The sequence below is a fragment of the Synchiropus splendidus genome, chromosome 8, assembly GCF_027744825.2.
Source record: "Synchiropus splendidus isolate RoL2022-P1 chromosome 8, RoL_Sspl_1.0, whole genome shotgun sequence".
In the NCBI taxonomy this organism is placed as follows: Eukaryota; Metazoa; Chordata; class Actinopteri; order Syngnathiformes; family Callionymidae; genus Synchiropus; species Synchiropus splendidus.
This window is the reverse complement of record NC_071341.1, coordinates 4,340,871-4,367,117: the sequence shown is the minus strand read 5'-3', so window position 1 is coordinate 4,367,117 and position 26,247 is coordinate 4,340,871. Positions and strand designations below refer to the sequence as shown.

General features: G+C 42.3%; 1 protein-coding gene across 5 annotated transcripts in view; it reads right to left on the bottom strand.

The window, feature by feature from the left end:
* The window catches only part of fat3a (FAT atypical cadherin 3a), a 73,039-nt gene that overhangs the window by 14,026 nt on the left and 32,766 nt on the right, over positions 1-26,247 (bottom strand). For 4 of the 5 annotated variants that reach the window (XM_053872271.1, XM_053872273.1, XM_053872274.1 and 1 more), the window contains 14 exons: positions 25,903-26,178; positions 23,703-23,913; positions 20,899-23,627; positions 19,445-20,816; positions 14,928-15,124; positions 13,620-13,773; positions 13,308-13,541; positions 12,303-12,695; positions 10,708-10,922; positions 8,418-8,555; positions 4,061-4,204; positions 3,385-3,582; positions 2,475-3,276; positions 833-964 (listed from right to left, as the gene is read on the bottom strand). In XM_053872271.1, the coding sequence (XP_053728246.1) occupies positions 833-964; positions 2,475-3,276; positions 3,385-3,582; positions 4,061-4,204; positions 8,418-8,555; positions 10,708-10,922; positions 12,303-12,695; positions 13,308-13,541; positions 13,620-13,773; positions 14,928-15,124; positions 19,445-20,816; positions 20,899-23,627; positions 23,703-23,913; positions 25,903-26,178 (7,195 nt within the window). The remainder of the gene's footprint in view (positions 1-832; positions 965-2,474; positions 3,277-3,384; positions 3,583-4,060; positions 4,205-8,417; positions 8,556-10,707; positions 10,923-12,302; positions 12,696-13,307; positions 13,542-13,619; positions 13,774-14,927; positions 15,125-19,444; positions 20,817-20,898; positions 23,628-23,702; positions 23,914-25,902; positions 26,179-26,247) is intronic. The other variant, XM_053872276.1, reaches the window with a different exon arrangement.

The window sequence follows — 26,247 nt, the reverse complement described above, 5'->3', positions numbered from 1 at the left end:
TTTTATTTACCTTTAAAGCACACAAACAAAGACGATCTACTGGAGGATTTTGAACTCTTTCAATGTAAATAAGATGTCAGGAGTTCAAGATTGCAGTTCAGAACATTCCAGAGATCATGCGTCAGTCTTGATGCTGGACCCCGTTTTCAAAACTAGAACTAGAGGATCACATGCATTTTCTGCGGCGCAGACAGCACCAGCGCACGCGTGACATATGGACCGGTGCTAATGTCCTCTGGGTAAGCAGGAGATCATATGGACAGTCACATCATAGTGGCAACAGTGGGAGGATGAGCTTCGGTGGGAGTCTGTCGCTTGGTGCTAGTCATGGAGCCACGGACACTGGCTATTTAATATACAGTGATTATAGACAGAAATTTTGCAATTGTATTGGAATTATTTGTTTGTTGATCAAGTGCTGTGTTTCAAAGGGAAATTTTTGTGCGCAACTCTTATCCCCAAACTATACCCTGTTGAACAGTGATCAATTCTCAGAACCTATTCAGCTCCATTTTTGGTTATTCATGCCATTGGAATTCATCTCCACTCATTGTAATCTATTGCTCCAGGCTACATGTTAAGTTCTAGGACCTGGAAATGACACTCACTCAGCAGTTCTGAGTTCATATGGTTTTGCACAATAAGGAATCAAGTTCAGTTCACTTCCAACTCCTGTATCCTCAATTACCACAGTGGTGTGTTCACACACTTGTAATGCTGAAAAATATTTTCATGGATGTTAATTTCAGTTTAATCTAATTTTTCAATCACTACCTAAAACAGAATAATCATAAAACAAAAATCACTATTTTGATAACATAAAGACACATACCCGCACACGCCCCAAGTTTGCCCGGAGGACACTGGCATGTATAGTGTTCTGTTGCCTTCACCCGCACACACTGCATGTCTGCTGGACATGGTTGTTCTTCACATTGCTCGGCCAGGATTGCACAACTCGCATCTTAACAGAGGCAGCACAGGTGTGGGAGGGTTTCAGCAGAAGAAGTAAGAGGAAAGAGACAGAGGAAAAGATGTGTAAGTGCAATAAAAAATACTGCCTTTCTAATCATTACCCAGATGTCATCACATGTACATATCTTATAGATGCCAAGAACATTTGACACATGTTTCTTCTGGGATCTGTAAAATCAAGCACTTCCTAAAGACAATATTTCAAAGTGGCTAAAGTAACCGGAAATCTGTGAATGCAACCAAGATGAAAATAACATCAACAATTGTGATTTAAATACAGAAGGAGCAGTGAGCTGTGTGTATAGATAAAATACACATCTGCATATTGCTGGTGTATTTTTGGAATGACTGGCATGCAATTTTGCCTCAGTGGACTGTCAAATCACTCTTGTGTTTGGAAAAAATAGACTCTGCTGCCATCATCCAGACGGCATCAATCAGTTTCTACTTTCTTGTTTCACTGAGAGTAAAATGAAGCAATTTATGTTGTATGAGCAGCAAACTCTGTTTCACTACAGACGCTCAGCTAACCTGTCTCAGTGAGGCTCTGCATCCAATCCCTCATGAGGATAGGATGCAGAGCATGGACCAGAACAAGGTGATGTAATCAGGAGTAACAGGAAAAGCATACAGAGAGCACGGACCACTACCAAGCTTGAGTGTCACCCATTTTTAGCTTTATCCTACATTTATTTATCCATACCTTTTTTAGCCATTGAAATATCATTGTTATTGAATTGAGCTCAAAGGGAGAGCGGATTGGCAATCTTAGCAGAAACAGCGTAAGAAAGTCGATGTGCGAAAACTCCAGTGGCCATGAAGTGTCGATAGGACACGTAAAATGATTCAAGCGGTTAGTGAAAGCATAGCATAAATTATACTTTAAATAAGTTAGTTTCAATAAAAAAAAGTTTTGGCTGATTATACATGAAAACAATATGCAGCCAAATATGGATTGGTTTCCACATTGAATTGTACGGCTCTGACCATTACCTGTGTTTCTCCTGTTTCCATTTTAATAGGTATCTTGAATTGCAGTCTCCTGAGCTGCCAAGTTCATTTATTGTAAGCGACTTTGGCCAGCTCTTCTTTGAAGTTGCTAAAAATGTTCATCACTTGTGGGCTGCACGTTTTTGGGCTTGTTTCATAAAATATAGTTGTTTATTTGGACTTGCCTCTCTGAGTGTCTGAGTGTAATTAATTCTCCAAGCTCTTCCCCAATAAAGTGAAAACAAGCTAGTTTGTCCTGCCCCAGGACTTGTTTGCTCCATGGACTATTTCTATAAATAAACAATTGTAGGGCTTTTTTTGTTCTTGCTTACCCTCGCCTACCCTGGCATCACCGCTTGCAGGCCAGGAAACACAGTTCAAAAGTGAAGCTGTACATTTCACAGTATATCTATATATATATCTATATATATATACACCTTAAATGGTTGTCCTCTTTACTGAAAATCACCGTCACTGAAACGCAAAGTTGTGTGAGGTACAGAGCTTACCTGAGCATGTGCAGTGTGTTGTCCGGTGGAAGCGTGGAGAGACAAAGCTGACCCTTGGCGTACTGTATGTTGCCAGGTTGTGTGAGTCCAAAGTAATGCTTTGCTCACACTGAGCCCCCTGACACTCCAGACCAGAGCAGTTTTTTTCCAAAATGGCAGACACTTTCAGAACCTCTTCAAGGCGCTGTCGAGATGCACTAAGTTTCTGAGTGATATAGGCTGCCTTGTAGAAACCTCTGCTAGCTGTTTCTACAGCAACCAGCATGTCCAGCTGTTCCGTTCCGCCTACAGGTTGCAAACTGAGCAGGTGTAGGGAATCATACTGTTGTGATGCGGCTGCATGCTGCAAAACTCTTAAAACACGCTTCAAGTGTAAGGCAACAAATTCTTGCGGAGATACACTTTCGAAACGCACTGTCACTGCCTCACGCAGCATCTCAGTAGTTGTCTGCTTCACGTGAACACTTATTGGCACCGGCACAGCAAAACGACCATCACTAACACTTGCATTGATGGCATAAACTCCTGCATCCAAGCCACCCAAGGCAATGATATTTCCATCATGAGGACTGATTTTGAAGAGACTTCGATGCACTGAGGGTGAGTGGCCATAGGTCAAAGCATCATAAGGATCAGCATCTGTGGCATGCAGTTTGCCAATAACACCACCTGGAAACTCGTCCTCCATTGTTATGATGTGAACCTCCAAAGGAAAAGCAATAGGCTGGTGGAGGCTCTCTTCTATCACCCGTACTTTCATCATTGAGGACGAGGACAGATGAGGCTTTCCTGAGTCTGTCACCTGGAAGGATCAAGCAACAAGATGAGCAACCACGTTCATAATTTCATCCGTCCTGATTTCAGCTTAACTAGGGAACTACTGAACAAGATTGGACAAAGCAACTTTTACCTGGATTTGAAGGACATACTCTGTTCCTTGGTTCTTCCTAAAAACTTGATTAGTCATGAGAGTTCCATCTTTCTTCAAAACAAACTCTCCACCTTCATTTCCTGATAGGATTCGGAAATCAAATGGGGGCCCATTATGAGGTGAATCCTGGTCAATGACGGACACTTGTAGGATGCTTGTGCCAATAGGTTTGTTTTCCTGTGACGAGAGAGAACGACAGATATTTGTACACAAACCATCTGAGTGGTTGCTCTTGTTTTCTTAATGCAATTTGTTCAACTATTTCGTCACTGTGCATTTCCAATTAGATGAGATTAGATTCCCTATATTCTTTCGAGAAATTGAATAGGATCTCTGTGAGATCAACAATGTTGACTATTTAATTCACATTTGGTTATTATTGATGTATACCAAGAATATGAATGTGAATGACTGGTACTGTCTGCTGAAGTAAGGGTCAGTAGGCGACCAGGTCCATTTGTACATTCACCAGAATAATATGGAATGGAACGCAACACCAGCTGAATCCACTCTACTTGGTGCATGAGGACAAACTAAAAGGAGAATCAGCACTGTAAACGTGTACTTTCAGTATATGCGATGTAGTTTTATTTATAGCTGATGTTCAGTGAATCATCAATCAAGAACAGTGTTACAGTAATACTGAAAGATTTACCTGAATGACAGTTGTCAGGTTGACAGAGGAAAACATGGGTGGGTTGTCATTTATATCAGAAATGTCAACATTAACCATGACAGTGGTCAACAATGGTGGGATTCCGCTGTCCGCGGCTCTGATAGTCAAAGAGTAGTTAGGAATCTGAAAAGAAAAGGTCACAATTGCCTTCAAGTCATAAATGTGAAAGGTCATAATGAGAGAAAAAAATGACAGGAAGGTGTGAAAAGAGAGCAGGGAGAACAAAAGTTTATCACCAATGAAATAAACAATGTGACTGAAGCTTCTAACTTTTTCGTCAATCAACTACCAGCTCAAACCTGAACTTGTAAAGCTCCTTTCATGAGTCTCAGAAAGAATTCCATGCCTGACCACTGATGAAACATTTAGAAATGTACACATGCAAATATGAACTCACTTAAACTTAAATTTAACAGACAAAACACCAGATCACCAGCGATCTGATCCAGAGCCTTGTGAGACTGCTCTTGAAATGGGGTTGGACACCAGAACTGAGGTTATCTTTAAGCTTAATTTATACTCCTCTGTTTGATTTCCTTTTTTCATTCCTTATATTCTTGTTCATGGTGCATGGTGTTCCTTTAAGTTAGTAGTCCAGCGATGGGACAAGAAAATGCAGTAAAAAGAAGAGTTGTCAGTATGAGTGGGATTGAAACTGGTGTCTGGACCAAATGCTCCCAATTTTCTTTGTTATATGTGCAGTTTGTACTGTATATCCCTCCAGTGGATATTTGGTGAAGTCAACCTTTTGATTAAATTGAACATCATTGATTCAGTACACTGAAAAAAATGATCTTTAATAAAAATGTGAATGTGAGAGGGCGTCTGGGAACCAACGAGTGGTTCAGCCATGATTTTATGACGATTCTGGACTCAGTGCTTCATTGCAAATTCAGCTGGAGTTTAACTGAGCTTGGAACAATGTTGGGAAAAGTTTCAATCTGACTGACTGCACCACAACAGCCAGGGTGTTGTCAGGTTTTGTTATAGCAGCATGTCACAAGATGTCACAAATTGAATTTTCAATTTTATTTGACTAATAATCTTCTACTTTTTCCATTCATCGGCACACAGCAGTTGAATAAGAATCTGGTCTATGGAATGCTGAGGATTGTAGGATGCAAGCAAGCAGGAGGAGGAGAGGACAGAGGGAGTGGAGTCAGGTTTCACCCAGCAATCTTCTAGCATAGTGGAGATGGAAGCCCCCCCTCATGTTCCTCTGTTTAAATGCTATGGCAACCTGGCACCCTGTGCAAAGAGGTTTGCCATACCGGTAACTCATGATGGTGCCTTGCTTGAACTCCAGTTCATCAGTAATTCAGCTTGAAAACTGAAAACTTTCGATGCTAATCGGACTTGAATGTCCGCTACCGAGACCAATAGTGTTCCAGCTGAAGATCAGCTAGATCTATATATGTCAGATGGTGGCTACACTGGCAGATCCAAAACTTGAACGAGAACTGGTTAAAAGTAATACAAGTTGGGTCTGTTAGACCTGAGCATTCAAGCCTGCCTCCCTCCAGATTCAGATCGGCTCCTCCTGCTCCTCTCCTCTGCCACACCCAGATGACCTCATGAGACACTATTCATGTCATTTAAATCACAGATTAAAGCGTGGGGGGTTTCTTGATGTGAAATTAGAATAATTTAGCATAGATGAGTCATGGAAACTTTGAATTCAGATCAGGGATCTTAAACATGATGACCAGGGGGCCACCAGAGGCAAGGTCTAGGTGAGGCTCGGCCACAGGCGTGGGGCATGTAATTCAAACCATTTAGATAATTAACATTAGCATGACAAACACAGCTGTTTTTTAAAATCCACTCACGTCTTGGAATACAAACCAGTCGAAGTCCATTAAAATCTACATTTTAAAAAGTAAACTGTGCTTTTATCGCAAGATGACTGACTGACATTAATGACACGAAAGGGCTGTACTCATGCTATAGTTGGACATCAAGTGGCGGGACATCCTGTGTATTGCAAATGGCCTATGTGCCATGGTTACAAGTCCCTGCTTAAGATAAAACAAAAAAATAATATTTTCCTTGGGACAAAACTCGCAAAGGCGGTGCCCTTTACTAGTTTTGTTCCTTCCCCCACTCTCAGTACACACAGACAGAAATGGGTCAGGAGGTTTTGGCACACAACATGATAGGCAAGAGGCAGATAAATGCCACTCTATGAATTGGCAGTCAACTTGGCAAGGCAAGTAACAGTACTTTTGAGGTGATCCTTGGCAAAGACAAAAGAATCAAATGCAGGACAACCCAAATGAGAAAAAAAACAAAATGGAAGGGGCAGGTACAATGAAAATACTCCTAGATTGATTGTGCCATCTATATGCAGGCATGGAAATGTCACAGATGATGGTTGAGACAAAGAACCGATTGCCACATTAAACAATAAGTAAACGGACAATAGAGGAAGACAACAAAGTTAAGGTAGAAATGAATCCAATGTGTAACAATTGACAAAAGCACCTCTCTCCACTCAAAGTAAAAATACAAGAAATGGGACAAGACAGTAACAAAGCAGTAAAATGAAGAATGAACTCAAAATCTTGAACAGGACTCAGTGGACAAAATGAAGGGAACCTTAGAGTGAGACTCTCAAGATGTGGGGAGGAACAGATGATATATTCAGTGCTCGGCTAAATGGAAAATGATAATATGGGACTCTTTATAGAATATGCAATCGGAGACACAGCAGGAACAATCAGTTTGTCATAAACTCAGCAAGGTGGACATGCAAGCTGCCTCCTTTGGATCATGTCATCACCCATCCTGCACCTCAGCCCAACAGCCTGAACCAACCACTGGACCCCATCTCTGCACGGAGTTCAGTACCAAGATGATGCGGTCCAAAATCAAAAGAAATCTAGAACACGTAGAGCAAGATGCTCATCAACCTTCCAAATGCTGTCCAAAAACACCCCACATCTTTCTCAAGCAATGGACAAAACATGACCAAACTTTGTAACAAAGGGCTTGCAGCACAAAATGAATGCACTCAGGAGAATTCTTTTGCATTCTCTGTATTTACTTAATGCCATTTACCACATGACTTAGGAATGATGCATGTGACAGATAAGAGTAGGATAGAAGATGAACAATCTGTCTGGGAAAATAAAATTGCTGGCAAAAAGGGGCAGAGAGAAATGAGAACTGTTCTTCAGTCTGCTCCATTCAAATCCTGGAGAAGGTGATAAATGTTTGTTGATACTATATGTTAAACGGAAAGAACAGATTACTATTATTATACTGCAATGAGCTGTTGTGTTTGATGTGTAGGTGGTCTCCGGCAAATGGTTTCCAGTGTTCTGACTTTGACTTTGTCTTGAATCTTTGAGGTCTGACTTTCTTATGCTGGTCACACAGGCCAAGTTTTGATTTTCTTTTTTTTTATCATTCTCTTTTCAGTAAATTATTTCGAAGTCCAGATGGTTAAAGTTAATTGGAGAACTGGCAACAGGGAAAAAATTTGTGGATCAGTATCACTGTCACTTATTACTCATTTACTATTTATGATACTAATCACATGATTTCATGATACTTATCACATCATTTGGTGATGATATCTATTACCTTATTGTAATTATTGCATTGTTTTGTACTGTTAAGTGCTTGGAAAATAACAACTCGCACATTTGTGGGAATGAGCTTATAATAATTGACAGTTGCAGTGGTAGGGCTCTAGTTTCTATTAAATTTGTTAATGTTTTTCTATTTAAATGTAGCTTCATTTCTATAAAATTTTAAGATTCATGAATGTATGTGATTTTAATTAACAGAAGCGATATACATGATTGAGATGCATGATGTATGTCTAATGTCATTATATATTAATAACCACGTTAGACATGGATTAGATTAGATTGTCTATTCCTTCAATAAGGAAAGTTTTCTGGTGGAAGAGAAAAGTGACTACAGCCTCACTGTATTTTGCACCAAGAAAAAGTCCATAGATGCAGTGTCAAGTCTTCTGCTATACCTTGTCAGCCTCATTTGCATTTCTGTAATTTCATTGAGTGTATGAACAGCAGGAAAATATACGTTGCTGGCAGGCGTGTGCGGAAGACAACTTGGCGTACCAAACAACAACAAAAAAAATCTCATTTCGGAGCACACACCTGAGTCCCGCATGATCTCAGAGATTGAGGTGTAGCTCGACTGCACGCAACATAAAGAAGAAATTAGATAGACGCTCTCAGTATCATGAAATAACATGATAAGCATCACAAAACGTGATACTGATCCAAAATATTTCTTCCCTGCTGGAAGCTCTGAGGTCCTGTATGTGTGGGATGTGGAACAATGTGAGCATTACCCTTACCGTTTCACGGTCCAGTTGTTTGTTGACTTTGAGCATCCCACTAAGAGGATCCATAAAGAATTGGTTATCTCCATCCCCACTTACAATCGAGTAAAGGATGGCTCCATTTGCCTGACTGTCCAGATCCTCAGCTACCACCTGGAAGACAGGTATGTTCGCCATTAATTGTTTGATAGGCAAGGAAACAACTAAAGAGATAGACATTTGCAATCATACAAATGATAGAACTTTACACAAAGAAAAAGAAAAGCACGACACAAGCGAGGTGCAGGATTTGGATAATGATAACCTTGTCCTACCCTGCACTTGCCACCTTTTAAACTTGCAGATTGTTTACAATGCAAAAAACAAATATCATAGCCAGAATATTCAGCGTGCACTGGGAAGGTTTGCAGCCAAGTGTGAAGCAGCCGGGATGAGGATCAGTACCTCAAAATCCGAGGGCAAGGTTCTCGACCGGAAAAAGGAACTTTGGCCTCTCCAGGTCTGTGGAATGTCCCTGCCTCACGTTGAGTAGTTTAGGTATCTCAGGGTCTTGTTCACGAGTGAGGGACAAGGGGAGCGTGAGATTGACAGATGGATCGGTGCTTCGACTGCAGTGATGTGGTCGCTGTACTGGACTGATGTGGTGAAGAAGGAGCTAAGCCGAAAAGCTAGGCTCTCAATGTACTTTTTTTTTTCACTCAACCTACATTCCCACCCGCACCTATGGTCATGAACTCTGGGTCATGACCGAAAGAACGAGGTCCCAGATACAAGCGATCAAAATGAGTTCCCTCCGCGGACTGGCTGGGCACTCCATCAGAGATAGGTGAGGAGCTGAGTCACCCAGGAGGAACTCAAAGTAGAACCGCTACACATTGAGAGAAATCAGCTGAGTTGGCATCTGTTCTGAACTTTTCCTGGTAAAGTGACAAGCGTAAGTAAGAGTGCAAAAATAATGTTTTCTTCTGACATTGTGCATCGGACCGGGACCTTCAGCATGCGCTGGGTCGGTTTGCAGCCGAGTGTGAAGTGGCCGGGATGAGGATCAGCACCTCCAAGTCTGAGGCCATGGTTCTCGACCGGAACACGGTGGTTTGCTCTCTCCAGGTTGGTGGAGAGTTCTTGCCTCAAGTGGCGGAGTTTAAGTATCTCGGGGTCTTGTTCTCGAGTGAGGGAAAAGGGGAGCGTGAGATTGATAGACGGGTTGGTGCAGCGGCAGCAGTGATGCGGTCGCTGTATCGGACCGTCGTGGTGAAGAGAGAGCTGAGTCACAAGACGAAGCTCTCGATTTACCGATCGATCTACGTTCCCACCCTCACCTATGGTCACGAGCTTTGGGTAGTGACCGAAAGGATGAGATCGCGGATACAAGCGGCTGAGATGAGTTTCCTCCGCAGGGTGGCTGGGCGCACCCTTAGAGATAGGGTGAGGAGTTCGGTCATCCGGGAGGAGCTTGGGGTGGAGCCGCTGCTCCTCCACATCGAGAGGAACCAGCTGAGGTGGCTCGGGCATCTGATCCGGATGCCCCCTGGACGCCTCCCTGGGGAGGTGTTCCGGGCATGTCCTACCGGGAGGAGACCCCGGGGAAGACCCAGGACTCGCTGGAGAGATTATGTCTCCGGTCTGGCCTGGGAACGCCTCGGGATCCCCCGGGAGGAGCTGGAGGAGGTTTGTGCGGACCGGTAAGTTTGGGCTTCCCTGCTCCGAATGCTGCCTCCGCGACCCGACCCCGGATAAGCGTCAGAAGAAGGTGAAGGTGAAGATTGTGCAAAGTTCACCCTGTGGAAACAGAACTCCAGTCTTAGTCTGGATTTGATGTTTCCACAGACTCACCACGTCCAGCAAGTGTCCATCCTGACTGGACAGTGTTGTGTATATTGCCATCTGTTATTACATTTGGGATGGGGGCGGGACCGGAGACCCGTCTTTATGATAGTGTTACTGTGGTGCCGCCAAAAGCAGATATTCTCAACTTACCTACAGCTGCTTTAATACAATTACATAGACAACAAATTCACCAGAAATTGGCAATAGAAACACCTGAAAAATGGCTCAAATGCTCACTCTTTCTCGCCGCTCCTTACACACACTACCACTCAGAAGAAGAACCAAAAGAAATAGTTGAGTTCTGATGTCAGATTGTATGAAGTTTGTGTATGGAAATCATTGAAGTACAATTAGTACTATCATATTTTAAAAAATGCATTTAACACAAAAAGAAACCTCAATCCATATGAGTTCATACTGAGACACTGATTCAAGACCAACTGAAATATAATATATATATGGTAGAATTGTTGCTTACCTGGACCACAGGATCTCCAATTGTAGCATCCTCAGAAACAACTGCTGTGTAGAAGTCACGACTGAATCTTGGTGCGTTATCATTCACATCTGTCAGGTTTATGTTCACTGTTGATATGGCACTGAGTGAGGGTGCACCTCCATCACGTGCTTCCACAGTCAGAAAGAAATCCTTGCAGATCTCATAGTCCAGAGACTGAACCACCGAGATGTCTCCTGTAGAAGAAGAATTTACTTTACTGGTTACGGGGCTATCTGGTTGTAAATTTCAGGGTGCTGCTGTCATACTAGGTTCATAAAAGATGTTGCTGATCAAGCACCCTCTTGCAGAAGGAATAACAATGTGCTTTACTTTGATTTTATTATGGCCACAAAATGGGATGGAATGGTAAAATTTGTAGTGCTAAAATAGAGATAGAAGAGTGCTAAAATATTTTTGAATTTATCTGTGCCTTAGCTGTGCCCCAGTATATATATATATGGTATATAAGATACATTTCATCATCACCAATTGTCTGGCTGGATGCACTACTTCAGTTCCATGAGCAATGGACATCAGTTATTATGCAGTTTCTTTTCAGGATTTTTCCATTAAAAACACACAGAAAACTCACCATGATTATGAAATTATGTTGGTTGCCTTTGCATTGCTTTGGTCTACATGCTGATCAATTTCAATCAATTAATGAGCATCAAATTACAACAAAAAGTACTTTAGACAAAGACATTGATTATACTGTGTGAAATTATTGATTAACAACATTTATTAATTCATTGACAGTGTATCCTTCAACTGACGGAAGCCCCAGGCTACTTCAGCAGCCTGGTTCCAGACCTGCGTGCCAGATCGTACAGAATTATCCACTGGTCAAGGCCCACTGGTCGACTTTAGAAATACCAGACTTTGTATTTTTTGTCTCTTGTGCCTGAGTTCCTGAGTTGTGTTTTTTTTTTCTCACTCGTGAGTGTTGTTGCTTTCATAGTGTGCTTTGGTTTCTTTTATACTCTCTGCTCCCTTGTTTGTTTTCCCTGGTTTGGACACTGAGATAACGGACTTGTTTGAGTTCTGCCCTCTTTTTTGGACTGTGCGTTTTTCTGTGTGCTTTTATTTTGCATACAAACAATCTGGTTGTCATTTGGTTGTCTGTCAACACACTGGACTTGGATTCCGCTTAACTCTATCCTCACAGCCATAGAAATTTTGTTTAATTTGGTTACGTTTACATTACTTGAACATAACGTTGGAATATTCCTGTCACTCTTCCTTTCAATACAGTGGTGAACAGAGCAGCACAGTACAGAGTGACTACTCAATCACACTCTTGAATTCATGCTCAAACCAGCAAATGAGAGGATGGAGAAATATTGAGATCACTCGAGGAAACCGCATAAATGCTATCGCTGAGGAAAATGCATCGTAATCTGAAAACCTTGCTACATATTTGACTGAAACAGTGTCAGGCAGGTGGAGGGTGAGGGGGCTCCACATACACATACTGGAGGCAGCACAGACAAGATGAACTCTGCGAAAGTAGAATGTAGATGGTCCTAGTGCTAGCTATAACGTGTTGGCCATCTTGAAGGCTTCCCACTCACCTGACTGTGTGTCAATGTGGAATCGTCCATGCTCGTTGCCTGACCGGATGCTGTAAGTAATTTCAGCGTTAGTCCCAATGTCTTTGCTAGCAGCACGAACAGTGAGAACTCTTGTTCCAACATCCACATCTTCAGGGATAGTCACCAGCTGATCACGGCGCTCGAACACAGGCGGATTGTCATTTATGTCCAAGACAGAAATTGTAACATTAACCAATGAAAAGAGAGGTTGTGGCGATCCCTTGTCAGATGCTCTGACTGTGATCAGATATGTTGACTGCACTTCCCGGTCAAGGATTCCCTCCAGCATAATGATTCCGGTGGCTTGGTCAATAGAGAAAACTCCATCAGCAGAATCAGCCAAGGAATACACCACTGTACGACCTGGTCCAGCTGAAATACAAACGCAAAGTGATTTCAGTCAATAATTTGGTGTTAATCCCCCTTTGTTGCTGCAATTTAATGGATGTTTGTTTTAATCTTCTCTAATAAATACCTAATCATATTACATCACATGGCTTCATTATTTATACATTGCAAAGAATTCAGTCAACTTCACTTCTTACATCACAGATTGAAAAGAAGCAGAGTGAAGAACTGAGATCTTAATCTATCCCTTATTCCTGCTTTCCAGACAGTGGTTGTGTGTAATTGTCTTTCTTGACGTGTTGAGTTACTGACATTGTTACTGTCATTTTAGTGAAATAAATAAATAAGCCAAAGCAGCAAAAGTAAAATAAATATACTTCTATTGTGAGATATGTAGTTTTTTTTGTGTGTGATATTAAATCAATGTCCAAGGAACATGCATTTAATGAAATAATGATATACAATATAGTACAAATATAGTCAGACTCTACTTGCAAGCTTGTTTTTTAAGCAACAATCATCCTGAGAAAAAATATCAACCTCACATTCCTATACATACATGGAATTCCCACCACCAAAAGTCTTGTGAACAGGATTGACTGAATAAAAGAAGTTGAAAAGAAAGTCAAACTTCACCTCCATCTGGATCTATCGCCTGGATTCGTGTGAGCAATGCATTGGGGGCAGTGTCTTCATAAACACAGACGGTGTACTGTGGCAGAGTAAAGTGGGGTGGATTATCGTTGACATCCATCACTCTCAGATGCACCTCAGCACTGCACCACAGACCACCCCCATCAGTTGCTTTAGCAACCAGCCAATAGTTGGGCGTTGTCTCTCTGTCCAAAGTATTTGATGTCTTTATCTCACCTATAAAACAACAAAAATACTATGCTTTTTGGTGGAACTTACCAGGCATTTTGTCAAAGCAAATCCAAATAATTATACCAGTATCAACGTCAATGCTGAAGTCCAAAGACCCAGGCCCATGCAAGGAAAAAGAAATCTTTCCACTGGCACCAACATCTTCATCGGTAGCACCAATGTGTAATATTACACTATTTGGAAGGAGTCCCTCTGAAATAGAAGTGCTATACACAGTCTACAATCACAAACATCAAATGCACGCACACACACGCACACACACGCACACACACAGAAAGGGGTTTGAATGTAATGTGCATGATGGCTGTTTGTTTTTGGCATTTTTGAAATGCGATCTCGAGACAATGGTTTTGGCTCATAGATGTCTAGATCAGTGATTTTCCACTTTCATTGGGCATTGGCACACTGAAAAAATCCCAAGGTACCTTGGCCAAAGCTGTGCTCCGTCGAAAGTTCTGAAGGAAATCCCCTTTCATTTGTGAAAAATTGTAGCTACCAGGCTATCTAAAAGACCTTGGATATTTTTCTGCTATTTGCAGAAACAAATTGCAGAAAATGTATTGGTTTTGTGTTCCCAGAGAGGGATGGGCAATATGCCAAAAATACACCTGTTCTTATTCTGTTCTGATGTCTTTTGCATGATTTTATTCTAGTTTGGGGAATTGCCAGACAAATCTTTGACATTTTTGCTTGAGCTTCATAATAATCGTTGATCCACCATGTAAATGTGCTCTGTGATTCTGTATCTCATCACATTTTGCATGCATTTTTTTGGTTCTGCATTTATTTTTCAACCAGCTTTTAAACAACAAAGCAAACTTTGACAGTGAGACGTCACGTTAGGACATTAGCTCTGTTAGCGCTGTTAGCTCTGCGGTGCAGACATTCTTTGGCGTTGCAGGTCCAACAAGGAACACTCCATCATTCTGTTATGAAGGCGTGTGGTTAAGGTTAGCCATGTGATGTGTCTTGGAGGGTTAGGTTAAAGGTAAGAGGCTGGGAAAGCATTATGGCAATGAGAAACCTGACAATGTCCCCACAGGAATAGCAATACAAACGTGTGTAGAGGCAGTGTGTGTGTGTTGTTCACGATTTAATGTCATCATATCGCCCACCTCTATCTCCGGACATACAATCTAGGTGAAACTAGATTATTTCCCATGGCACACCTGACAGTTTCTCACAGCACACTGGTTGAAAAACACTGGTCTGGAGAAAAACGGCCATTGTGCTGACAAACCCAACAACAGAAGTAAATATTGGCAGGCCATGTATTTTATATATAAAATGAATCTGCAGAGCGTACAACATGAATAACAGAAGCCATTCCTAGAGAAGGAGTGCGATAAAACTGTGAGAGTTGAGGCTTACCTGGTCGCAAACAGGTTTATTGTCATTGCTGTCTATCACTGTCACAGTTACAGAGGCCTCGGAGACAAAGAGGCCATCGCTTGCAGTGACGTTGATGATGTAGCGGTTGCACTCTTCTCTGTCGAGCACACCCTTGACATACATCTTCCATTCTCCTTGAACCAATCCAAGTGCGAACACACCACGGTGGTTCCCTCCTGCAAAAAACGGGGGTAAAATAGTGAACTGTGGTGATTATATGCACAATGAAAGGCAGCTCATGAGTGGAGCTCAGCTGGATCCCATTTCACTGATCAGACTCCACATTATTTCTACTCCTGGGTTCCAGTCCGCACTCCCAGATGGTTGCTTCGCGTCCGTAAACTCTCTCTCAACCCTCCATTCCCTCATGCTCCTGTTATACATTTCTAAATTCTGTGCGTGCTTGGTCTTCTTTCTGCTGCCTCCTTAGTAGGTTCTCTTCGCTCCATTTTCTGCTTTCTCGCTTTTCTCGATTAGATTGTGAGTGCTTTGTCTAACTCATCCTTTGTTTTACCTCTCGTCATTGTCATTCTACGGGTGTGTTTTATTCCATGCCTCGTGAGTTAATTTCCTAGTGTGTTTGCGTTGTCCCCGTTAGTTAGCCTTGATTATAATTCGCCTCTATTCTGTTCCAGGTTCTCGCCTGCCCTTGAGTGTATTTCCCATTCCGTGTTCTGGTGTCGGCGCCCCTGGTAGTGGAAGAAGAGAGCTGGGGTGTGCAGGGCGCATTTGTGAGGGCTGAGATGTAAACAAGAGTATAGAAGAATATAGAAAAGTCTTAATACCATTCAATTTTCTACCTCAATACAAAAATGTTTCAGTCAATATTCTGTTTTTCAATTCCTATATTCTTTTTTTCAGCCACTATATATGTTTTTTTTTCAATGCCAATGTTCGTCTTTCAAGTTGGCACTGTTTTAGTGTGAAGGGCGGGGAGGGAGCAGAGGGGATAATAGAGGAGTGGGAAAGGGTTCGGGGTTGCACTATCTCTGCATGTCATTTGCATATTGGTGTAACGTTTGGTGAAGCTCATGTGCCACGTCGAAGATGTCGAGTCCTTTTTCATTCCGCTGACTCTCATGTGTGCAACACTGCAGCGTTAGAGATAAGTCTTTGGAGGAAACATGCCAGTTCAGGTGGGAAATGCCTGCTAACTAACTTGCTGGCTCCGTTTTTCAATCTCGTTGCATACACGAGAATCAGTGGATGGAAAATTATTTACCTGAGGTTATGAAGTGGAATTCAACATCTTCGACATGGTGCATGTACGGATCCCCAGACCTGACATGGTAGAAATAAAAACTAAAACGTGCCCACGAAATGTGTAAAATGTGTGCACTGATCTGTGATCTGGAATGTAGAACTTTGGAACAGTAAATGGCCTTCTTATTTAGTTTGATATCGCGTCTAAAATAAATGCACAAAAGACATACGCCGGACGCAAACTGCAACCTAGTTAACCGGTCACATGACCTGAGTTTATACCACTAAGGCACGTTTAGACCGTCACCTTGGACATCGCTGAAGCCAGAATGCACTCCATGAATCACAGCGTTCGAGAGTGGCCAGTGACCAAGGAATCAGAACCAAAAGACGGATTTGGGGGCCCTTAACCACGCCGTACCCACTCATTCCGTAGGATCACTACGCTTCACGCTGAACGTTACACCAATATGCAAATGACATGCAGACACTGCGCAAACCCTGCGCCTTCCCACTCCCCTCATACCTTCTGCTCCCTCCGACAGTGCCACCATGAAGAGAATTTGAAAGATGAACATTGGCATTGAAAAAATAATAGTGGCTGAAAAAAAGAATATAGACATTGAAAAACGGAATATTGGCTGAAACATTTTTATATTGAGCTTAACAACTAGAATGGTATTAAAATTACAAATAAGAATATATTTCTATATTCATTTTTTCAATGCTTATTCTGTTTTTCGGTCAATATTCCACTTTCAAATGTCTATATTCTATTTTACAATATTTTTTTTCAATGCCCATGTAAGCAGTCCATGTTCTGGCCCCATACTCTGTCTCCCTGAGCACAGGGAACTGATTCTTCAACCAAGACCACCTACACATATGCTCTGATTTTCCAATGTGCCAGATTGATTTTGCTACAATGCAGGTAACTTGGCTCTCTCTCGTCTATAATTGGTCAGTTATCCTCCTCGTGAGCGCAGGCTTGATCCTTGAGCTTTTCACAGTAAAATTATCCACAAGTCAGTCCTGTTCTGCCATGCTTTCTGTTCTCACGTCCTTTGTTCTCATTTTTTTCACAGCTGCAAGTGTGTTTCCACCAAAAGTTTCTTTTTATTTGTTCTTATTTGCTCCCTTTTTCCTCTATGCGTGACCTATTTACCACCATGTTACTTTTTGTGGTACTTTAGCGCAGTTTCTATGCTTGAGTGTCTGACCATCTTGTCTATTTTGTGTTTCTGGACTTATAGTCCAAAGTGAGTGATTGACTGCCGTGTGATTCTTTGTTTTATCTGCAAGTTATGATTCTTGTTTGCTCACTGTTTTCAGATATATTTCTCTGTTGTGTTTGTGTTCCCGGTTTAGGAACGGGCTTTGCCATTGGTTACCTCCACTCCAAGGCCCTGCCTCTTGCCAGAGAACAACTGATTGGCTCTCTACCCAGGAAGGCTCCATCTCTCCCCACAAGACCCCCTGTCCGTCGTTATGCATATTCCTTTTTCATGCAGTCGAGAGGGTGTCTTCATCATCATTGGATGCTTGGAAATATGGAGTCGTTGATGCGTTGTAGTATCTGTAAATCTCTATCTTCTTGTGTGAACTGCACAGGACTACAACACCTGCTGGAATTGAGCTCTTGTACCACTTATCTGGCTCTCCCGGCTGACTGGGTCCCCCTCCCCTCTGTCATTGGTGCACAAGAAGGCCAAATCCAAAACCTTCGAAACCTTGGGACGAGTACCACGATGTTTGAAGAGGAAGACCTGTGCTCCCTTTTCGTGGACACAGAAAAGAGTCCGAGTCTGGGCACGGACGACAAAGACGCTGTTGCAGGGTCAGGCCTGTCGACTGCATGCATGTGGGATGTGTCAATAAATACTCGCGAGCTGTCTCTCAACCCAGTTGTCCCACAGCTGACAGAGCGGGTCACGCATTGTGGTCCACTGTCACCATGGATGTAATAAAACACTCAAATGAGAGTACGCCAGGGGTCATCAACCTTTTAGCAACTGCAAACTACTCCAAGGGCTACAGTCGGTTCAGTCCACACTTCTGAAATAACGATATATAATTAATAAACAATTCATGATATTCGTCTCAAATGCCTGCCTCTTAGCTGAGTTTTCACAATAATATATAATAATAATAATCTTGTCTGGAATATCGTCCCACGTTGGAGCCTTCAGGTGGTGTTGGAGGGGTTCACCTTTTGAACCAATGGAATCCACTTTGTAAACTCGGATGTGAGTTTAAAGGCAGCCCTGGTTTCGACGAAGTGAGTCAGCCTCCTCAGTGAGTCCAGACTGTATGTTGTTTGGAGCTGACAGAGACTCGGCCGAACCCTGCATTCAGCCCCAAGGTGATCACCTCCTCCTTCAGGTTAGGGTTGTGGTGGTACTGTTAGTGTGGTGTCCTTTTTCCCACTCCCTCACCAGGATGAGGAGGCTGCCCAGTTGCATAGGGTGTGCCCCAGGCACTAGCTTGTTACGCAGATCAGACGAAGGCTCTTTGGCGATTGGACAGACTTTTTGTGAGTTATTGTGGCCGTGTGGCTGGGATGACACTTTCACCTCAACAGCTTGTTCAATGGATCTGTGAGGCCATCATCAAAGCATGCAGAGTGAAGGGAACGGATCCCCTTTCAGGTGTCAGTGCTCACTCCACGAGGGCGATTTCCACGTCGACAGCGCTGTTTAAAGGGGTGTCCATGGAGGATATCTGCCAGGCGTCATATCTTTGGCAAATGTTGACTTGGTCAGTGGCTCAGTCAGTGCTGGAGGGCTGGCAGGCCTTTCACAGGTCGTACCCTGAAGGTTCCACCGGTGCTCATCTTAGTGTGTAGGACATGCTGGGAGTGAACCAATCCTTACGGTCTTCGCCTAGGTTTATAACCAACAGCAAAGCCCATTAGTAGGCAGAGCTTGTATGACATAGAAATGTCACCCAGCAAGGCCCTGTTTCAGCGGCAGGGTGAGAGGTGGGGCCTTCCTGAGTGAAGAGACAATCAATTGCTCTGAGGCGTGAGGTGGGGCCTCGGAGTGGAGGTAACCGATAGTGAAGTCCTTAGTACTTACTGTGAACTAATACAATTTAAACTTCATTCTATGGACACACAATGCTTGACAGTGACATCCCAATAACTTCTGTTTATGACCTCATCTGGCTTAACTCACAAAATGTTGTATAATATTGCACAGATTTACAGTGAATACCTTTATAGTTAAGTTTTATATTGAGAGGTATATGACAAAAAATAAAGACAGAGAGGAAAAGATGAATTCAGTGCTCACCAGTGATGTGATAGCTGACTTGGTGGTTGGCTGCTGAGCTGTCCTCATCCCTGGTGTTCAGTACAGCCACAACCTCGCCTGGTGCATCACTCTCTTTGATTGATCCAAAGTACCATGGTTCCAAAAATATGGGTGGATTGTCATTAATATCCAACACCACCACTGTCACAGTTGTGGAACTGGAAAGAGAAACTGGTTCTCCCAAGTCGTTGGCTACCACTGTGAAAGTGTAAGAAGGGCAGGACTCATGGTCCAATATTTTGCTTGTGGAGATCCATCCTGTGTTTGTGTCGATATTGAAGGTGTTTCCCAGTAGATTTGGATTTTCCTCTGTTGGAATTAGTGACCCAAGACTGTATATTACCTGGCCATTGGCTGCTGAGTCAAGGTCAAATGATTGCACCTGAAGTATGGACGCTCCAGCAGGTACTCCCTCCAATACAGTCACCTCATAAGCATTGCTCTCAAAATATGGTTTGTTGTCATTTATATCCAAAACTTGGACTTCAACATCAACGGCATTGATAGAATCTAACTTGGTCATTTCTGCGGTGCAAGTGACTTTGAATGAAAATGTTTTGACAACTTCGTAGTCCACAGGCTTGTTGAGTTTGATTTGGCCCGTCTCTGGTTCCACTATAAATATTCCATCAAGGTTGTGTTCTCTGGTTTCTCCATTTATCAGAGCGAAGGTCATAGCTAGAGATGCAAATCTTGGGGAAATGCTAAGATGCAGTCTCCCTATAATGGAACCTACTGGGGTGTTCTCCAATATGCTGAAGGAATATTGGTGTTGGGTAAAGGTAGGAATATAGCCTTCTGGAGAAAGCACGTGTATGTAAACGGGTACAAGTGACTGTCGTACTGGACTTCCTCCATCCACTGCTTTCACAAAAAATGATAATACAGTATTTGTCAGGTGGCTAAAGCTACCTTTGGTCACAAGCCAGCCATTGTCAGAGTCTATCTCTAAAATGTCCACAACAGGCATGTGAATCTCACTGTAGAGTGAATACGTTACTTTGGCATTGATGCCAGCGTCAGGATCTGTGGCCTGAATCTGAGTCACCAAAAAGCCTCGACTGACGTTAGCAATGATCGACACTCTGTATTCAGCTGAGTGAAAAAGTGGTGCATTGTCATTATCATCCAATAGAGTGACTTCAACAGTACAGTAAGACACACGACCACCACTGTCTTTTGCTGCAACTGTCAGTACAATGTCCTTAACAGTTGAGTCCTCTCGATCAAGCTTTTCAAGTGTTGTGATTTGACCTCTTGCGTCGATGCTGAACTGATCTTTTGCCAAGTCATTCACAAATGAGTAGCTGATGTTACCATACAGGCCTGGATCGGCATCCACTGCCTTGACCTGAAATACGAACACATTTTGTTTCAGGAAGAGGTGTAACAAAAAAAAAGGTAGCGTAAGAGCTATTGAATGTGCCACTTACCAGGATAACTTTGGTCCCAACTGCAGCATTTTCCATCAACTCTGCCTCATACACGCTTTGCCCAAAATCAGGACTGTACAAGTTTGCATTGACCACCTTAATATGAACCTGTGCAGTGCTTGTAAAAACACCATCAGAAACAGAAACATTCAAGCTATAAATGGAGTCCATTCTTTGCCTTGCATGACTGGACAAGGTTATAATTCCATTCATTTTGTCCATCACAAAGTTCATTTTTTCATTTCCTGACAATATGCTATATTCTAACTTTTCAAAGTTTGAACTGTCTGCATCAGAAGCCTGGACACTAGTTACAAAATGGTCTTTTGGTGCTAATTCATTCACGTATGCTTCATAGAGCAGTTGATTGAAAACTGGAGGGTTGTCATTTGTATCATTCACTGTTACTACGACAGACACCTCGCTACTTAATGGAGGGAAACCATTATCAGTGGCCCGAACAATGAACTCATACTTTTGGACCATTTCATGATCCAACATACGTGCAGTGAGAATAAGTCCACTGCTACTGTCAATATGAAAATAATCTGTGCTGTTTTGTGTATTCGAAAAAATATGATAGTGGACGACATTGTTTTTCTCTGAATCAACATCAGTGGCAATGACCTGCAGTGCTGGAGTTCCAATCACAGTTGTTTCAAGCAAAAAAATCCTGTACATCTTCTCTTGAAAGACTGGAGGGTTATCATTTACATCCAGAACAAAAATTTCAACACCAACTTCAGAATGAGCACTAGTCAAGTAATCAGTGGCTTGAATGGTCAGGTGGTAAGAGGTCAATGCTTCAAAGTCCAAAGGGTGGATGACGCTGATCACCCCCGTATCAAAGCCGACATCAAACTGAAGAAATGGGTCACCGTCCACAATGGTGTAGATTATATTTTGGCCTTCTGCACTTGTTGCATTAACGCCAAGTATGGGTGTGTGCACTGCAACATCTTCATTAACAGATACAGAATAAAATGATTTTTCAAACACTGGCATGGCTTTGTTGACTACTGTTATTGGAACTTCAACAGAGGAAGACAGAGGTGGTTGTCCACCATCTCGAGCATATACAATCACCTGGTACTCCACATTGGACGAGTCAGACTCAAAAGCCTTCTTAAGGTTGAGGCTTCCGGTCTGCTGATTGATGTAAAAATGATCATAGTGGTCCAAAAGGTAGTAAGACACTTGCCCATTCATTGCTTTGTCTCTATCAACTGCCATGACTTGGACAATTTGGGAATCTGGCTGTGCTTCCACTTGTACAGTTGCATAATAGGGAAGTCCAACAAAGACTGGGGGGTTGTCATTAACATCCTCAATATGAACTCGGACCATAACTCTGGCTACATGAAGTTGATCATGTTCCCTCCGTGCCTCCACTACAAGTTCATACAACTCCTGGTCCTCACGATCAAATGGTAACTGGGTGGTCTGGATAACACCTGAGTTTGGCAGTATTTTGAAATGAGACCGAGAATTTAGCAATGTATATTTCAGTGGTTCATTGAGTTGGCTCCCAACAGCATTGACCACAGCTACTTGACAGATGCTTGATACATTTTCTGGAATAGATGAAGTGTAAATGCTGTCCGTGAAGCCGAGGCCTGAATCCTGTGCCTCTCGTACCAGGACAGTTACAACAACTGTGCTAGAGAATTTCCCATCAGTCACTTCGACGGTGAAACGAAAATGTTCTTTTGAAAACTTGTTGTTCTTCACAACAATGATCCCATTCATAGGGTTAATCGAAAAGTGCTCCTGTGGTCCATCAGCGAATGAGTAGATGAGCATCGACGGAACATCCTTGTCGGGATCCACGGCTGACACCTGTAGTGCCTCTACACCAACGTAGGTCGGAAGAAGCAGGACCGTTTCATACGATGCTTGAGTGAACTGTGGTGGTGAGTCATTGGTGTCAATCACTTTAATTTGGACTTCTGCGGGTCTGTCAGCACTCAATTTTGGCCATCCGTTGTCACTGACTTGAACATGGAAATGATAGTTGGTGAACTTCTCGTGATCTAGACTTGCAATTGTTCGAATTGAGCCAGTTCCTGAGTCAACAGTAAAGAAGATCTTTGCATTGTCCTCAACAATCTGATAAACCAACAACGCATTTTGATTGTGGTCAGCATCACTGGACTTGATTACCAGTGGTGATCCTTCTAAATTGAAGACAACACTGTTGACAGGTGCAGCTTCATTTATACTGCCAAAATAAAGAAGCTGCTGGAATATGGGAGGGTTATCATTTTCATCTGAAACCAGAATTAAAAGGGTGGCATTTGCAGCCATTCCAGCCATGTTAGTCGCCTGGACTATCAGTGTGTAGGCTGCTTTTGACTCATAGTCCAGAGGTTTCTGGGTTGTTATCACACCACTGTATTGATTTAACTTAAAAACATGTGCTGAGTTGCCTTTTTTGATGTCGTAAGTTAGTGTGGACTGGCTGATGGCTTTGACTGTGGTCACCGAGGTCCCGATTGCTGCGCTCTCTGTGATGTCTGCCTGGTATTCTGGTTGAGGAAACTTTGGACCAGCATTGTCAGAGAAGGTGACAGCAATGTGCACCATGGTGGTGGTGGACAGGGGAGGTGTGCCATTATCCATAACTCTGACAGTGAGCACATAATGACCGATACTGGATAAGTCCAGGTCATGTGCAACAGTGATGATGCCTAAGACTGGCTCGATATGAAAAGTGTTTCCAATGTTACCTGTAAATGGAAATATGCATTAAACATTACAAACTACATAAGTACACAAAGACCAAGTCACATGCAGAAGATCACCTGCTTCAATAGTATAGCGTAACTCTGCATTCGCTCCTTTGTCTTTGTCCAGAGCAGTGACCTGGATCACAGCTGATCCTACCGCTGCAGATTCATACACAGAGCCTTCATACAAAGCACTGGTGAACATTGGAACATGGTCGTTTACATCCTCGACTTCTATAAGAACCCGAGCCAAATCTTTTCTGTATGGGAACTCCTGGTCTTTTACCTACAAGCCACCAGCAAGAGAAAGAGCAAAAACCATGACAAATCAACAGCCAGAAAAAAAACAAACAAAACTAAAAACGTTTTTGCATTTCACTTATTGGATTAAAACCAGATTTAGAATTTCTATTTACAATTAATACAATTGGCCCTAAATCAAGTAAGCATTTTAGTTAACTAAAATGTTGACATGGTATAACCACAATCAATAATGAATATGCCTTGATCCTGCTTTTCTTTTGTCTGCACTCTTCCTGAGCTCTCCCCCCTGTGTCTCCCTGAGCTTGACCTGGAAAAGACACTACTCCTGGTCAATACGGGCTAAAAATAAAACCTCTCTTTTTATTTTATTTTTTCAAAAAAATGCATTCACAATTTTTAACACGCCTATTACTTATTATTTTTTAAGCATAAATCTATTCAAACTAATCAGCAATAGGCCTGGATTTATTGAGGTTAGACTGTAACCACATTCTGAATCATCCTAGTAGATTAACAACATTTTCAAGCTTTTAAAACTAACTAGTCTTTGATACTCTTTCTTCAAGTTTCACAGTTCACCAGACACTTAGGCCAGTGTTGAAATCAAGATCATCAGGTGTTTGTGATGCAATAAAATGGGCTACTGTTAACATTTCAAGTATTTTTTTAAAATCATTTTCTGTGAGATCCTTTAGAGAAGAAGTTACTCCTTTAATTTATTTACCATACTTAAACTTGCACGTGAGCTATTGTTGTGATGCGCTGATCCACATCCTAATAATCATTAGTTATAGTAAAATCTCTGAAGCTTTGAATATACACACACCATCATCATATTCAATCTCCTCCAAATGTCTCGGAAATCGAACATGCAAGCTTTCCCTGTTCAACCACGGTGCATCAGTTGGGAGTACATTTATCTCTTACTTGTTTTTACTTGTTTTTTACACATTACACAAAGCCTGATAGATGGCAGAGCAAACCCAAGGTTACACCCAAGGTTACAGGATGTAACCCTGGTTCTATGAATGTGTGTGACATCCTCTAGCCATGCTGCCCAGCAGACCAACTATCTCTATATCAGTTGAATTGATTGTAACTATTAAATTGATTATAATTATTAAGAATACAGGGCAATCTTAAATGGTCTATGAGTGTCAATAAACATTAAAAGTGTGGCTACACGTTAGCTGCTCTGTCAGCCCTGCAGTCAGTGTTTGATGTTGTGGGTCCAAGTAGGGGTAGTCCATCAATCTGTCGTGAAGGTATGTGGTGGAGTCAGAGACACAACAGGCTTAAAAACTACTCGCATTTGATTGGCTTCTTAGCTGTGCGTGTGTGTGGGAAGAAGAGCACCATGCGCAGCTCAGCTACCACTCTGCAAGTGAAGAACGAGCCAACGACAGAATGTGACTGAATCTGCGTAATCTCCGCACATTGGTAGATCATCAATACCTTCTAATTGTTCATGATGTCGTCATATCGCCCACCTTGACCTGACAAACTGAGGTGAAAATGGATTATTTCTCAGTTAAATGGTGTGTCTGTTTTGCTCCTGCTGTGTAACTACAGCCGTTGTGTCTGTTCTTCAAACAGCATTTACTCATTAACATTTATTCCAACATACCCTCAAATGTTGCTCAGATTGAAATGACAGGTGTCCGGCATCTGCTTGTGTAAAGTAGTAACGACATCAGGCTTGACATTTTGGTAGCTTGGTTTGTTTAAATGCCACATTTTACTGTTTCACTGTGAGAAAACTCATCTGCAAGTTTTTTTCTGGTCATATGTAAAAGCAAGCCTTAGGTGGCGCACGTCATGCATGTGGTTGAAGTGAGCTTATTTAAATGCAAGGACCTATTGATTTAAGTTTTCCTTGGGTCAGATCTGGAGGGGTGATGCGTGAGTACTACATCACAGTAGTACATCATATGAGAATTTAAACTCTGCTTTAAATATGTGAAGATTCACTCGTGCACCCTGGAAGCAAAAGATTCAGAGCATGTCTTACCATTACAGTGAGAATGTGCTGGGAGGCAGCTTCATGGTCCAGATGCTCAGCTGCATAAATTGTGCCCAGTGATGGGTGGATGCGAAAAAGATGCATGCTGCTTTGGTCTGTGGAACTTTGCAGAGAGTAGACTAGGTGGTGATTCTCATCACGGTCCAACGCCAGTACCTGGACCACTTTAGTGTCTGGTGGTATATCCTCAGAGATGGTCACTTCATATGTTGTCTGTGAGAAGACTGGAGCGTTGTCGTTGTAATCCATCACTGTGATATGAACCTGTGCAATGAAGAGGTCGACAGAAAGGTTAAAAAAAGCTCGGTATCTGGAATCACTAAAATATTGGTA